At 49.2% G+C, this 11181-nt stretch overlaps 1 protein-coding gene across 1 annotated transcript; it reads right to left on the minus strand.

The window, feature by feature from the left end:
• Positions 1-4667: 4667 nt before the first annotated feature.
• SKIDA1 (SKI/DACH domain containing 1) lies at positions 4668-9910 on the minus strand. Its single transcript, XM_082014589.1, has one exon. The coding sequence runs from the start codon at positions 7744-7746 to the stop codon at positions 5266-5268; it is 2481 nt and encodes an 826-aa protein (XP_081870715.1). The 5' UTR covers positions 7747-9910; the 3' UTR covers positions 4668-5265.
• Between the last annotated feature and the right edge of the window lie 1271 nt (positions 9911-11181).

Genomic DNA, 11181 nt, shown 5'->3' on the forward strand with positions numbered 1-11181 from the left:
CGCCCGGCGCCCCGAGGCCTCCCCCGAAGTCCCCAGGCCTCCCCCGGCGCCGGGCCCGGCAGGCAGCTCCCTAGCCGCCTACCCGCCGCAGCCCGGGGCCGCCCGCGCCGGCCCCTCGCCCGGCAGCTGCCCCGAGGGCCCCGCGGAACCACCGAGGGCTTCCCCCCGTGGCTTTCCACCCCGGTCGCGGCCCCCGCGCACGGAGAGGGCAGGGCGGGAGATGGCGGGGCCGGGGCCGTGCTACAGGAGAGCCCGGGAAGATGGACGCCCCAGCGGAGGAGCCGGAGGGGGGAGCGGGGTGGGAACAGCGGCCCCGCCGAGAGGCCGCTTTGAAGTGCGGGAGCCCCCGGGGGCCCCGCAGGCTTCCGCGCCGCCCCCGCCCGGCCGCGGGGAGCCGCTCCGGGAGCGGGGGAGCCGGGCCAGGGTGCCAGGGGCAGGCTGTGTGGCGCCGGGCAAGATGGCGGCCCGAGGCGCGCTGTCCCCCGGGCCCGCCGCATAGGGGCCGCCCCGCCGCCGAGCAGGCCCGCCGCTCGAGGGCCGCCGCTCCTCCCGCGCCCCGGCTTCGCTCCCTTCGTTTTTTTAATCTCCTTCTCCCTGTTGTGTTTTTTTTTGTGTGTGGTGTTTTTTTTTTTTTAATTCCCAGGCGGTGGCTGGTGAGGCAGCGAAGCGGCGGCCAGCGGAGGCAGCGCGCCGCGCGGAGCAGGGCCAGCGGCAGCGGCGGGGCTCCCGCCGGCCTCCCCCCCTGTTTACAAACACAGCTGTTGCCGTATATTTGCAATGCTAAGGATAAAGCCACCAGCAGCGAGGAGCAAACGAGAGATGGTGCGGGAGAGAGGTCCTCGGCATCTGGAAAGGACAGGGCGCCTTGTTTTTGAAACTGTCAATTCTCTCAACCCCTATTGTGAGCGCTTCATGCAAAACATCTCGGGCCTTTTAAAGCGGGGGCTTGTGAGGCCGCCACGGAGTGAAAGGGAGAGGGGGAGAGAGAGGGGCCTAGGGCACGGCAAATAATTATATCAGAGCAGTGAAAAAATGCAACATGGAAGGCCTAAACCCGGCTAGCTCTCCCTTCCCGAAAGGTTTTCGGGCAGGCCGGGGCGCTCCTCGGCCAGCCTGTCCGCCCCGCAGCCAGCAGCCCCGGGAGCTGTTAGCGCCGTTGTGGGGCTAAATGCCACGGGAATGGGTCAAGTCTGCAAGCATGACTTTAGCAAGGTAGAACCCAATGCCTCCCTCTTTTATCTTGCTAGCCAGTGCTTTTCATTTTCAGGCGCTCACCCTCCTTTTGTACTTCTGACCAAATAAATCCCAGGACGAGCCATTACATATTCTTTCCAGCAATCTTCTTAACCATAAAAACCACAATTAACGACGCTATCCGTGTTTCATGTTCTCTAACATACTGCAAATGTAGAATATTTTCCTGCAGATTACTGCCGTGTGTCGAAAATGCCACTTTTTTACCCCTCACTGTCTCAACCCCTCGCACGTGTGAACGTTGACAAACACAAACATGATAGCATTGCGCTCATTTCTGCAGAAACTTTAATTTATTGGCAACTAAATCTGTTAGAGGAAAAAGGATCAGAGACCATGTAAAAAAAAATCACCAAGGGAATTGATTGAACAGCAAACTTCATACAACAGCTACCGCTATTTTGCATTATTGCTAGTAGTGGCGTTTTAAATAAACAACAGTAAAGGGATTATCCCACTGTAGTCAAGTAAATGTCGGTTGTAGAACAATCACTCCTTAAAGTAAATTGTTGTAAACGGCAAGTTACATCTTTTAAGGTAATATACCTCGTTGCTGAAGGCATTACACGTGTTCCCTTTTTAATACTCCAGAGAATTAAACATAGCCCAAAACTTTCTTTTGTTTTCCATCTGGCAGCAGAAATCTTTCCAATAAATTTACCGGTGAACTCTACTTGTGGCAAATACCTATGGAGTGTAGTCCATAAAGTACATGCGCTTCCCTCGGTTGCTTTTTCCTCTAGAAAATTCTGTAGATTTTTGTGTACACCAGGAATTGGAAAATGGTGGTGATCCATTACTAACGCAATCTAAGTTTTGTCTCCTGTAAACATTGCAACAAAATGATAACCTGGCTCCCTTTAAAAAACTTTGTTTTTCCTCGTTATTAGAACTTACCTTTATGGGAGAAAATTGGTTATTTTTATGTAACTCAATGATACGACTTTATATTATTCAGACTGAAATGATAATGAACTCTGCTCGCAATAACAACTACAATGCCGTCAGAAACAGCCACCAAACTACCAGAATTGGAAAGAATACCTTTTTTTTGTTGACTTTTTTTTTCCCCCCAGTGAGTTATTGTACCTGGCTAATTTCTCCAACGGCAGTAAAAACACGAATGTCCTTGTTAGTGGCTTGCACTAAACTGAGGTGTACACGTGTGAAGATTATTTGGCTGTTTAACTTCTTGCCTTTTGATGTCGCCTGCCTGGAGGGGAGCCCGGCGGAGCAGCCAGCCCCGCGGGGGTGCCCGGTGGGTGCCCCGCTCCCGTTCCCGGAGCTCCCCGTCCCCTTGGCAGGGCTGGGCGCCATATTTCACGTCCTCAACTCTGCAGAGCCTATTTGGTATAAATTTATGCTTATTCCTCCCCCTCCTCCCCCCTCCCAGGATTATTTCGGGAACCTGAAAAGGCACCTCTGTAGTTTACAATTCCTGGCCAAATCAGCATATCTCTAATTGGAAGTAAACAGGGTCAGGGGACGGAGTTGCTTTGAAAGTGATACGTTGTTTAATTGACAACGCGAAATTTTAGGTTTCAAGTTTGCATATTGCACCTTTGTAGCTTTTGGGTTTCGCTCTTTTTTTTTCTCCCCCTTTTTTTTTTTTTGGTCAAGGGAAGACCTTTGTCAAGCAGACACGGCTTTCTAACAGAGCGGGGGGCTTTCCTGAGCAGTCCGTTCTGTACGTATTTACAGTTCTCGGGAAATAAGGCTGTAATCCGTGCAGCTCTAAATATACGATTGTAAACATTCATCTCAGAACAACTTCAGTAAAGAGATTTTTTTCACGACCATCGTAATTTCAGCAGAGCGGTTAAGTGTGCGATGCACCTTTTGCAATTGGCAGTTTAAAGTGATGTGTGTGTGTGCATGTGTGTGTGTGAGAAAGCGTGTGCATGCAGGGGGGAAGGGTAACTCCGCTGAAAGGCAATTGTTTACTCTTTCTAAATATATTTGGCTGCAGGTATTCTCAGACTAGGCCTTTTACAATGAGAGGAAAACTACGGTGTGGATATAGTAAACAGAACTGCAATCAGTTAGTGACTGCTTGGAATATTTAGAGACACGAGGGGTTGGGAGAGGGCATCACAAAAGGCAGGAATTAAAAAAAAATATTGAAACCCAGGCAGTGGATTGCCATCAGAAATGTTGACTTTGAGTCACACAGTAAACATCACATTGTTGCTTTGTTTTCCTTTTTTGATTTACGATAAATTATTCTCCCGGGATTGATCGATGAGTGGAATCCTTAAAATTTAATTTGGGAATGATCTAGTATAAATAAAATGCTAATCCAAAGAAAGAAACCAGCAATTATTCATCTTAAACTCTGCTGATTCAGCAACTAAATTATAACTGTCTTTCTCAAGCTGCAAACTTTTCAGGCTGTTTTCAGAGTTGCTGTACCCGTCCTCCCCCCGCAAGAAAGACCTTCCCCCGTCCTCAGCTCGGCCTCCACCTCGGCCTCCAGCCTTTCTCTTTTTTTTTTTTTCCCCTTCCCTTTCTTTTCGAGGGGTTGGGGGGGGAAGGGAGGGAAACAGTTAACCTCTTGAAGCGTATTTCCTCCAAAAAAAACCAGTGAACTTACAAACGCAGAGGAAACCACGGATAACTCTGCAATAATTCAAAGTGTATGGAATCAGGAATTTTTTTTAAACAGTGTTTTTAATTGAAAATAAAGCTAAAGCATGCTTTTCAACAGTGCAAATTTCCATAATTTTGATTTACTGCTTCCATCATCACAATATATTATACCAGCATGTCTTACCGAGGGCTAGACTCTAGAAGTCTGCCTGTTCGACTATATCATTCCGATATTAAGTGCAAATATAGATAATTGCCTCTGATTGTCACGTGCAGTAGAAATGTTTCTGCTACATAGAGAGGATGGCATGGCAAAAAAACCCCACGACAACAAATTTCAAGAGATGAGGATAGAACCGGGAAGTGTAACACGGTTGGAACGCCTGAGTTTTGGTGCCAAAAAGCTATGAATAACACGGTCTTCTCATTTTGTGTATTCTTTCCACTTACGGCCTCTCGTTTCACTTTCTGTGTTGTATTTACTGCTTTGCTATTTCCTCCAGCCAGCGTGAGGGGCTGGACCATAAATTGTACTGCTAGCCGGGCAAATATTTTAGTTGCTTTGCAAGTTTGTAAAGGGGCATGTTCAGACCACAACTTAAGTATGACATTAGTGGGTAACAGTAACCTTATTTAAGACCTCTGGGTGAAACAAAAAGGCCTCCCAATTGCAAAGAGTGGCTGTACAAGTAAAAAGACACCCTTTTACCAAAAATAGAATTCCACATTTATTTACTGGTTTCAGATGAGGCAGCTTTTCCCAGCGCTGGGGTCGCAGGCGGACGCCAGCCTTTCCAAACCAGAGAAAAAGGAGTAAGTGCAACTGCTCTTCGAAAAAGACACCCCTGCACCCGAAAACAAAGCTCCCGAAAAGTAGGCTGCTGCCACATTGAATTATAGTGAACCCTTACTGTGCAACCATGTAACTTAACAAACTTTAACTGAATTAACAGTTAGACTTCCATTTTCGAAATCTAGTGCATAAATTTAATGGCTCATTCTAATATTTATTATTCAACCTTTTGACATTTATTTGCAGCAGTTGAATTGAGGTACTGGTGCATTATTAGCATTTAAACAGTAAAGTGTTCCAGCTCTACCATAATAACTGAGTTTAACTTGAGTCTTTAGCCTGAAGTACTCTGTGGAATGTAACCAAAAAAAAACCAAAACAAACCCAAATGCAACAGAACCAAAAAAAAAAAAAAAAAAAAAACCAAAACAAAAAAACAAACAAACAAAAAAACCCCATTGTTGTAAAGGTAAAGAAAATAGTAATCCGGTTTCTGTCTTCACAATGTGATAAAACAGGATTCCAAAAGTGTCTATAGCATTAATGGGCTTGTACAAACCATCCTGCAGAGTTTAAAAAACGTAAGAAAGTTAAAGGTGGTTCAAGAAAATATTTTCCAAACTATTTTATTAATTAAATTTCCTGAATTTGTGGCTAGGTGGAAGAGGTATTGCAGAACCGCCCAGCTGCCATTTCCATACAGGATGGGCCTTGTGAGGTGGTTGGGAATCCTTAGTGGTGTTTAAGGAATAAGCTGGCAACAAATCCCCATCATTGCCAATAATTAGTGATGGTGGACAGGGAAAATTTGCCATGAAATTAAATGGCCTTTTCACTGCTGATGCTACATTGCTGGCTACCCTTTTGCGTCTATTGTTAACTGTAAAATCATCCAGTGTTCCTTCATGTGTCTCGATTTTACCTGTAGGACGTGGGCTTCGAGCTGATTTCAAATTTGGTTTGACTGGAGGAGTCTGCAGTACAGGTCGCTTTCCCAAAACCAGTGTCCTGTAATTTTTTCTCACCCTTGCTCCAAATTTATACTCCCCATCCTCAGGTTTTGGAGTACCTAAAGTGCATGAGAGGACCTGACTCTGAGTCAGCGGGTTTAAGGAAGTGGTTTCTTTCTCAGTGCATGCAGAATCTTCCTTGGCTGTTAATAAAGCGTCCTGGATATTACTCTCAGTCACACCGTAAAACTCATCCTTAGTATCATTGCACTCACACTTTAGCTTATGTGTTGTAAGGTCAGGCTCATACTCGTCGTTCGCACTGCTGTCCTCTATTTTGATTTTAATGCTGTGTAGGAATGGCAATGCCTTATTGCCTGTATCAGTGCACTGGAGCTCAGCTGCTGCTGCTGCTGCCCCTGGAGAAGCAGCATCCTCCTCAGGATCAGTTTGTAAAGAGGGCAAATCCGTGGCAAATTCAATACAATGAGGGATTTTTGAATCTTTCTCTGAATTTGCTGCCGCTGATGAAGAATCATTATTTAAGAACCTAGCAGCTATTGTATTGTTATCTGCACGGTGTGTAGTAGTTGCTTGAAGGCATTTCCTTGCCTCTCTGAGTATTCTTTGTTGTGGAAATGCATTGTTTGTCTTTGGGCTAGGTGAAGAGGCCCCCTTTGCAACACAGTTAATTGTTAGGTCAGTACTCTTGGCATTATTGGAAAATTCAGAGTGTGGGAATGTGATCTCGGATACCCTATCATCTCTTATCTCCGCGAAGCAGCTCCCCGGGCAGCCGGAGCAGCGCAGCGCCGGGGCGGCGGGAACCCAGCCGGGGCGGCCCCACTCCTCCGGCAGCTCCGGCTTGACGCCGCCGGGAGGGCCGCGGAGGGCGGGCAGCCCGCCGGGCTCCGCCGGGGCCGCGGCCGGGGGCCGGGGGGCGGCGGCGGCCGCCAGATGGTACAAGAAGTTGGCGTGGACCACGCCGGGCGGGCTGCAGAAGCTGGTGCGCCTGAAGCGGATGCTCTGCACCGAGACCTGGCTGGAGACCGAGCTGGAGTCGGAGTCCGAGGTGCTGTCCTCCTCCTCCTCCTCTTCCTCCTCCTCTTCCTCCTCCTCCTCCGAGCTGCCCTCGCTGGAGTCCGAGGCGCCGCTGCCCTCCTCGTCCTCCTCCTCCTCCTCCTCGTCCTCCTCCTCCGAGCTGCCCTCGCTGGAGCTGGAGAGGCTGGAGCCGCAGTCCGAGTCGTGGGCGGCGCGGCCGGAGCAGCAGCTGGACTCCGAGTCGCTGCTGCCGCTCTCGGGGAAGACGGGCGGCGGCGGCCCGAAGCCGCGGGGCAGCGGCAGCCGCGGGGCGCCGTGGGGCCGGCAGGGCCGCGTCGCGCCCAGGGGCCGGCGGGCGCCGCCGGGGGGGCCCAGCGCGGCGGCGGCGGCCCCGTGGCGGCGGCGGCGGCAGCGGGCGGGCAGGGGCGGGGGGCCGGCGGCCGGGAGCCGCGGCCGCGCCACGGCGGCGGGCAGGGGGCGGGCGGCGGCGGGCGGGCGGCGGGCGCGGAGGGGCGCGCAGCTGCCCGCCGCCGTTTCATAGTTTACTGGGGGTTTGCAAGGCGCCCGAGCGATTTCTGGGTAGCTGTGGCCAGTGTATTTACTAAAAATGTGAGGTAGATGAGAGGCCGGTAGCACGGCTGTGTCCCCCGGGCGCAAGGCTTTCCTCCTGAGGGGCAGCAGGGGCCGGGGAGAGTCGCTCAAACCCAGCCAAAGTTTGTTCTCCTTCCAGAAGCCGGAGAAGGGATCGGCGGGTGCCAGCTCCGGCCGGAGGTCGGTGGTTGACAGCGCCCGGCTTATTTTCCTCCGTTTCGTCTTAAGGACCCGTTCGGTTTTGCAGGATGTGTAAAGGGCTTCCACGTCCTCTCTGGAGATCAGGGTGCACTTGGCGGCGTGGAAAGCGATGGAGTTGATGGCTTTGAGTTTCCTCAACTCCTCCAGGTCGCAGTGATGCTTTTTTACTTTTAAATGATCCATTCGCTTGTGCACGGTAGTTCGCGGGATGTTTTTGAGCAGGTCTGTAAAAACCTGGGAGAGTGCAAACATTTGCTTTCCTTTAATGATGAGGTAGCCGAGCCTCACGCCATCCACCTCTTCAAAACCCGACTTCAGGTCTCCCATTTCGTGAATTAAATTATTCCCAGCATTTGCAGAGAGAGAGAGAGAGATGAAAAAAAAAAGAAAAAAAAAAAGAAAAAGCCACACACACACAATCCTCAGCCAGATGCTGTATTTGTCTCAAGGCATCCTGCTAATAAAATATAACAAAGGCTGTTATTCCTGGTGAATGAAGTGCCAAACTTTAGACAAAATAAAAAAAAATAAGTTAAAAAAATACCGTGAGGCTACAATCAATATACAATCTTAAAAATCAGGTTTGCCAAAGTGTTTCTCTAAGTTGCTGCTGAAGATCAGTACCTGTTCCCTTTCATTCCCTGCTTTTCCATTGGAAACTATGATAATGGAATGTGAAGGGAGGAAGAGAAAAGAAATGCAGCTGCTATTCCCGCCGCTGCTTTAGCTACAAATAAAATGACAGAGTGAAGTGAGCTCGTCCGGAGACACCTTCATCAATTAATTCCCCTAAAGCCAACGCTGATTGGACACTCCTGACAGGTGATGCAATAAAAATTGATATTCCACCCCTTCCCCCAAAAAAATCTCCCACTAATTAGCATACCCTTATACTGCCACCTCCCCTCCCAAAGTAAATAATACAGTTAGTATATAAATCTTTCTATTAAACAATCCGAGCTCAAACACACTCAGACCTCTCAGACTTCCTCGTCGCTAGGTTCCGAGGACGGATTTGTATGCTTTTCCCCCCCTACCTTTTCCTATATTTTTAGCCTGTTTTGGAGAAACGTTGCTCTTTTGTGCATGCCGTGATTTTAAAGGACATAAGTCTGATCGTAGAGATGGAAAATCCTTCGGTAATGTGGCCGCTTTAAACTAGCGTTTTATTCTGCATTGTGTGGAAAATGAAGCTTAGCGAAAACGTGCAGAACAGCCTGGTATTTCCCTTTCTGAGGCTCCGAAGTTAAATGCTGGGTTGTTAAAGAGAGGGAATACTTACATTTTCGAGTTTCTCTTGATTTTCCTCTTCTGCTTAATTAGCTTTTTACAGCCGGGGACTAAGTTTTTTTTTTTCTGTCTGAATATCACGGGTTCCTGCACCGTGATACTGTAAGACTTTTAACTGAAATTCTGCCTGTAATATTGCGGGAGGGGGGAGGAGGACGTGGGCTCACGTCAGACCCATAACAAAGCATAGATAAGCCAGAAATGTATACACTTTTCACAATTAACCGTGCTGGATCACGAGCTGGAATGTCCTATAGTCCCAGAGCCCACGTCAGGATTCCTGCGTGCTGATTGCTTCCAGCAGAGAAAGGAGAATGTGAAATATCCAAGGTGCTTCCAAGAGCCTTTACGTAATAACAAAAAAGTGCTGGCACACACAATGTACGGTATTGCGGCGGGCTAGGATGCTTCTGGCTCGCAGTTTGCATATTCCGCTCGGAGTAGCCCTGCCGCAGCTTTTTGATGTTCCATTTATAGCAGCCCCTTAAAATCAATTTGAAGAAGCAGCATGAAGGTTTAACCTCTTCCTAGGAACGTTAAATTATTCGAGTGTCAGGAACGAGGATTTCGCAAACATTGCGATAGCTGCATGCCTCTCCCTTGTCACGTTAAAATGATGCTGCTTGCGGTTTGCACGTTAGGCGCTGCGAAAAAAAAAAAAAATCACCAATCTCTGCCGTGCATCCACAGTGTTCCGCTGGATACAAACACGAGCACTTTTATGTATCGCTGCCCATCCAGAATTAGACATATCCGTGAGATTAATGAGACATCTCATATTTCTGGGGCTTGGCAAAAAAAAAAAAAAATCGACGAAGGAGAGAAAAAAAAAAAAAAGAAGTCTTTAATCCCAAACGTCAATATCCACTCCGCGTATTGGCAATACGGTGCGTGGAGTTCGTGTTACCCCGTCAGGTACAGCTAAAATTAAGCGCATAATTGCTCTGTAAAAACGCAGCTTTGCATGCCAAGGCGAAATGCAGGCGAGCCCCCAGTTTCGCAGGAATTCTAGGGAGAAAGTGGGAATTTGGAGAAGCGCATCCGGGAATGGAGGAAGTCTATTCTGACTCGGAGGGCTGAGATTTGAAAAGTCAGCCCCGGACCTACTGTTGCTCGTAATCGCCGCTGTTCAACTTCATCCGTGCGTGTGGGAGCCGCGGTGCCTAGTCCTTCCCTTCGAGACCCGGGGGTAGTGTTCCCGTCCGAGAACGCAGAGCTGCGGCAAATTATATTTTGTCCCTCGAATTGGAAAGGGATCCTCGAGTGGATCTGGTGATATTTCAGCCTTTAAACGCAAGCGAGAGGCAGCAGCGAACAATGCCTCGGCACGGCTCAGCCCGGCCGCGGGGTTCGCCTTCCCTCGCCTCGCCCCGGGGTTCCCCAGCCTTGCCTTCCTCCTCCTCGCTCCTGTGAGAGGCACCCTGCTACATGCTGAGGCTGAAAGCAAAGTTTCGCGAGAAAACAGCTGCTGGCGCTAAAAAGAAATCATCGTAGTCTTTCTAGAGCTAGAGACAATAAGGTCGTTTAAAAATTCCTCCTGATGTACTTATATGCTGCCAACACCCCCCACCCCCTCCCCACTGCTCTCCTCCCCCTGCTTTAAGGTTAAGGCTATGGAGTCAACAGTAAAGGAACAGTAAACTCCGAGAAAGCTGCTCAGAAGACGCTACCCAAAAACCTCGGTGGGATGAAAAGTCTTATCTTTGCCAGGTAGTTCAGCTGGGTTGGATTCCCGTGGAAATCCAAGCGTGCGTTCGCACGCAGGGCGGCACGGGCACCCACACCCACGTACTGCTGGTGGCAGCTTGGCAGTGGGATTCGGCAACTATTTGAAAAAATGCGTTATTTTTCTCGGTTTAATTCCGGCGCTACCAAACGTTTAAAACGAGTGGCGGGGATTCAGACAAAACCCCATTTCCCGAAAGGTGCAGCCATGAGCACCGAGGTCGAGGCAGAGCCAGATGTCGAGAGGGAGAAACCCACCGCAACTCTGGGGAAATGTCGGCCGCCCAGCCTACACATCCCCACCGTACACTTACACCCACTTTCTATTGCCTATCTTTCCCTGCACCTCACACGGAGACCTCTTTTTCTCTACTTCTCCACCGTTTGTTGGTTTTTGTTGTTGTTTGTTTTGGGGTTTGTTTTGTGTGTGTGTGCTTTTCCCTTGGCCATCAGCACACGTTGTGTATCCGGGGTCTTCTTCAGGCAGGCTGAGGGGGGAGATGCTGAGAAAGAGCCGGCCGAGGCCCCTTGCACACACACACGCAGATGAAAGGCAGGGGACTTGAAAATGGATTTGCACGCACACAAGGGATTGCGATCAATAGCCACCAACATTTATGGCTTAGATTGTTAATGTGAAAGCTGGCCAAAAGAATGAAAATGAAAAATTAAAGGTGTCTGGTCTCAATTACGTGAAGAAGTTATGCAATAATTTACTAACTGGGAGTAAGGGGTGTATGCCTGCGT

This window comes from Phaethon aethereus (assembly GCF_964289735.1).
Source record: "Phaethon aethereus genome assembly, chromosome: 2".
Lineage (NCBI taxonomy): Eukaryota > Metazoa > Chordata > Aves > Phaethontiformes > Phaethontidae > Phaethon > Phaethon aethereus.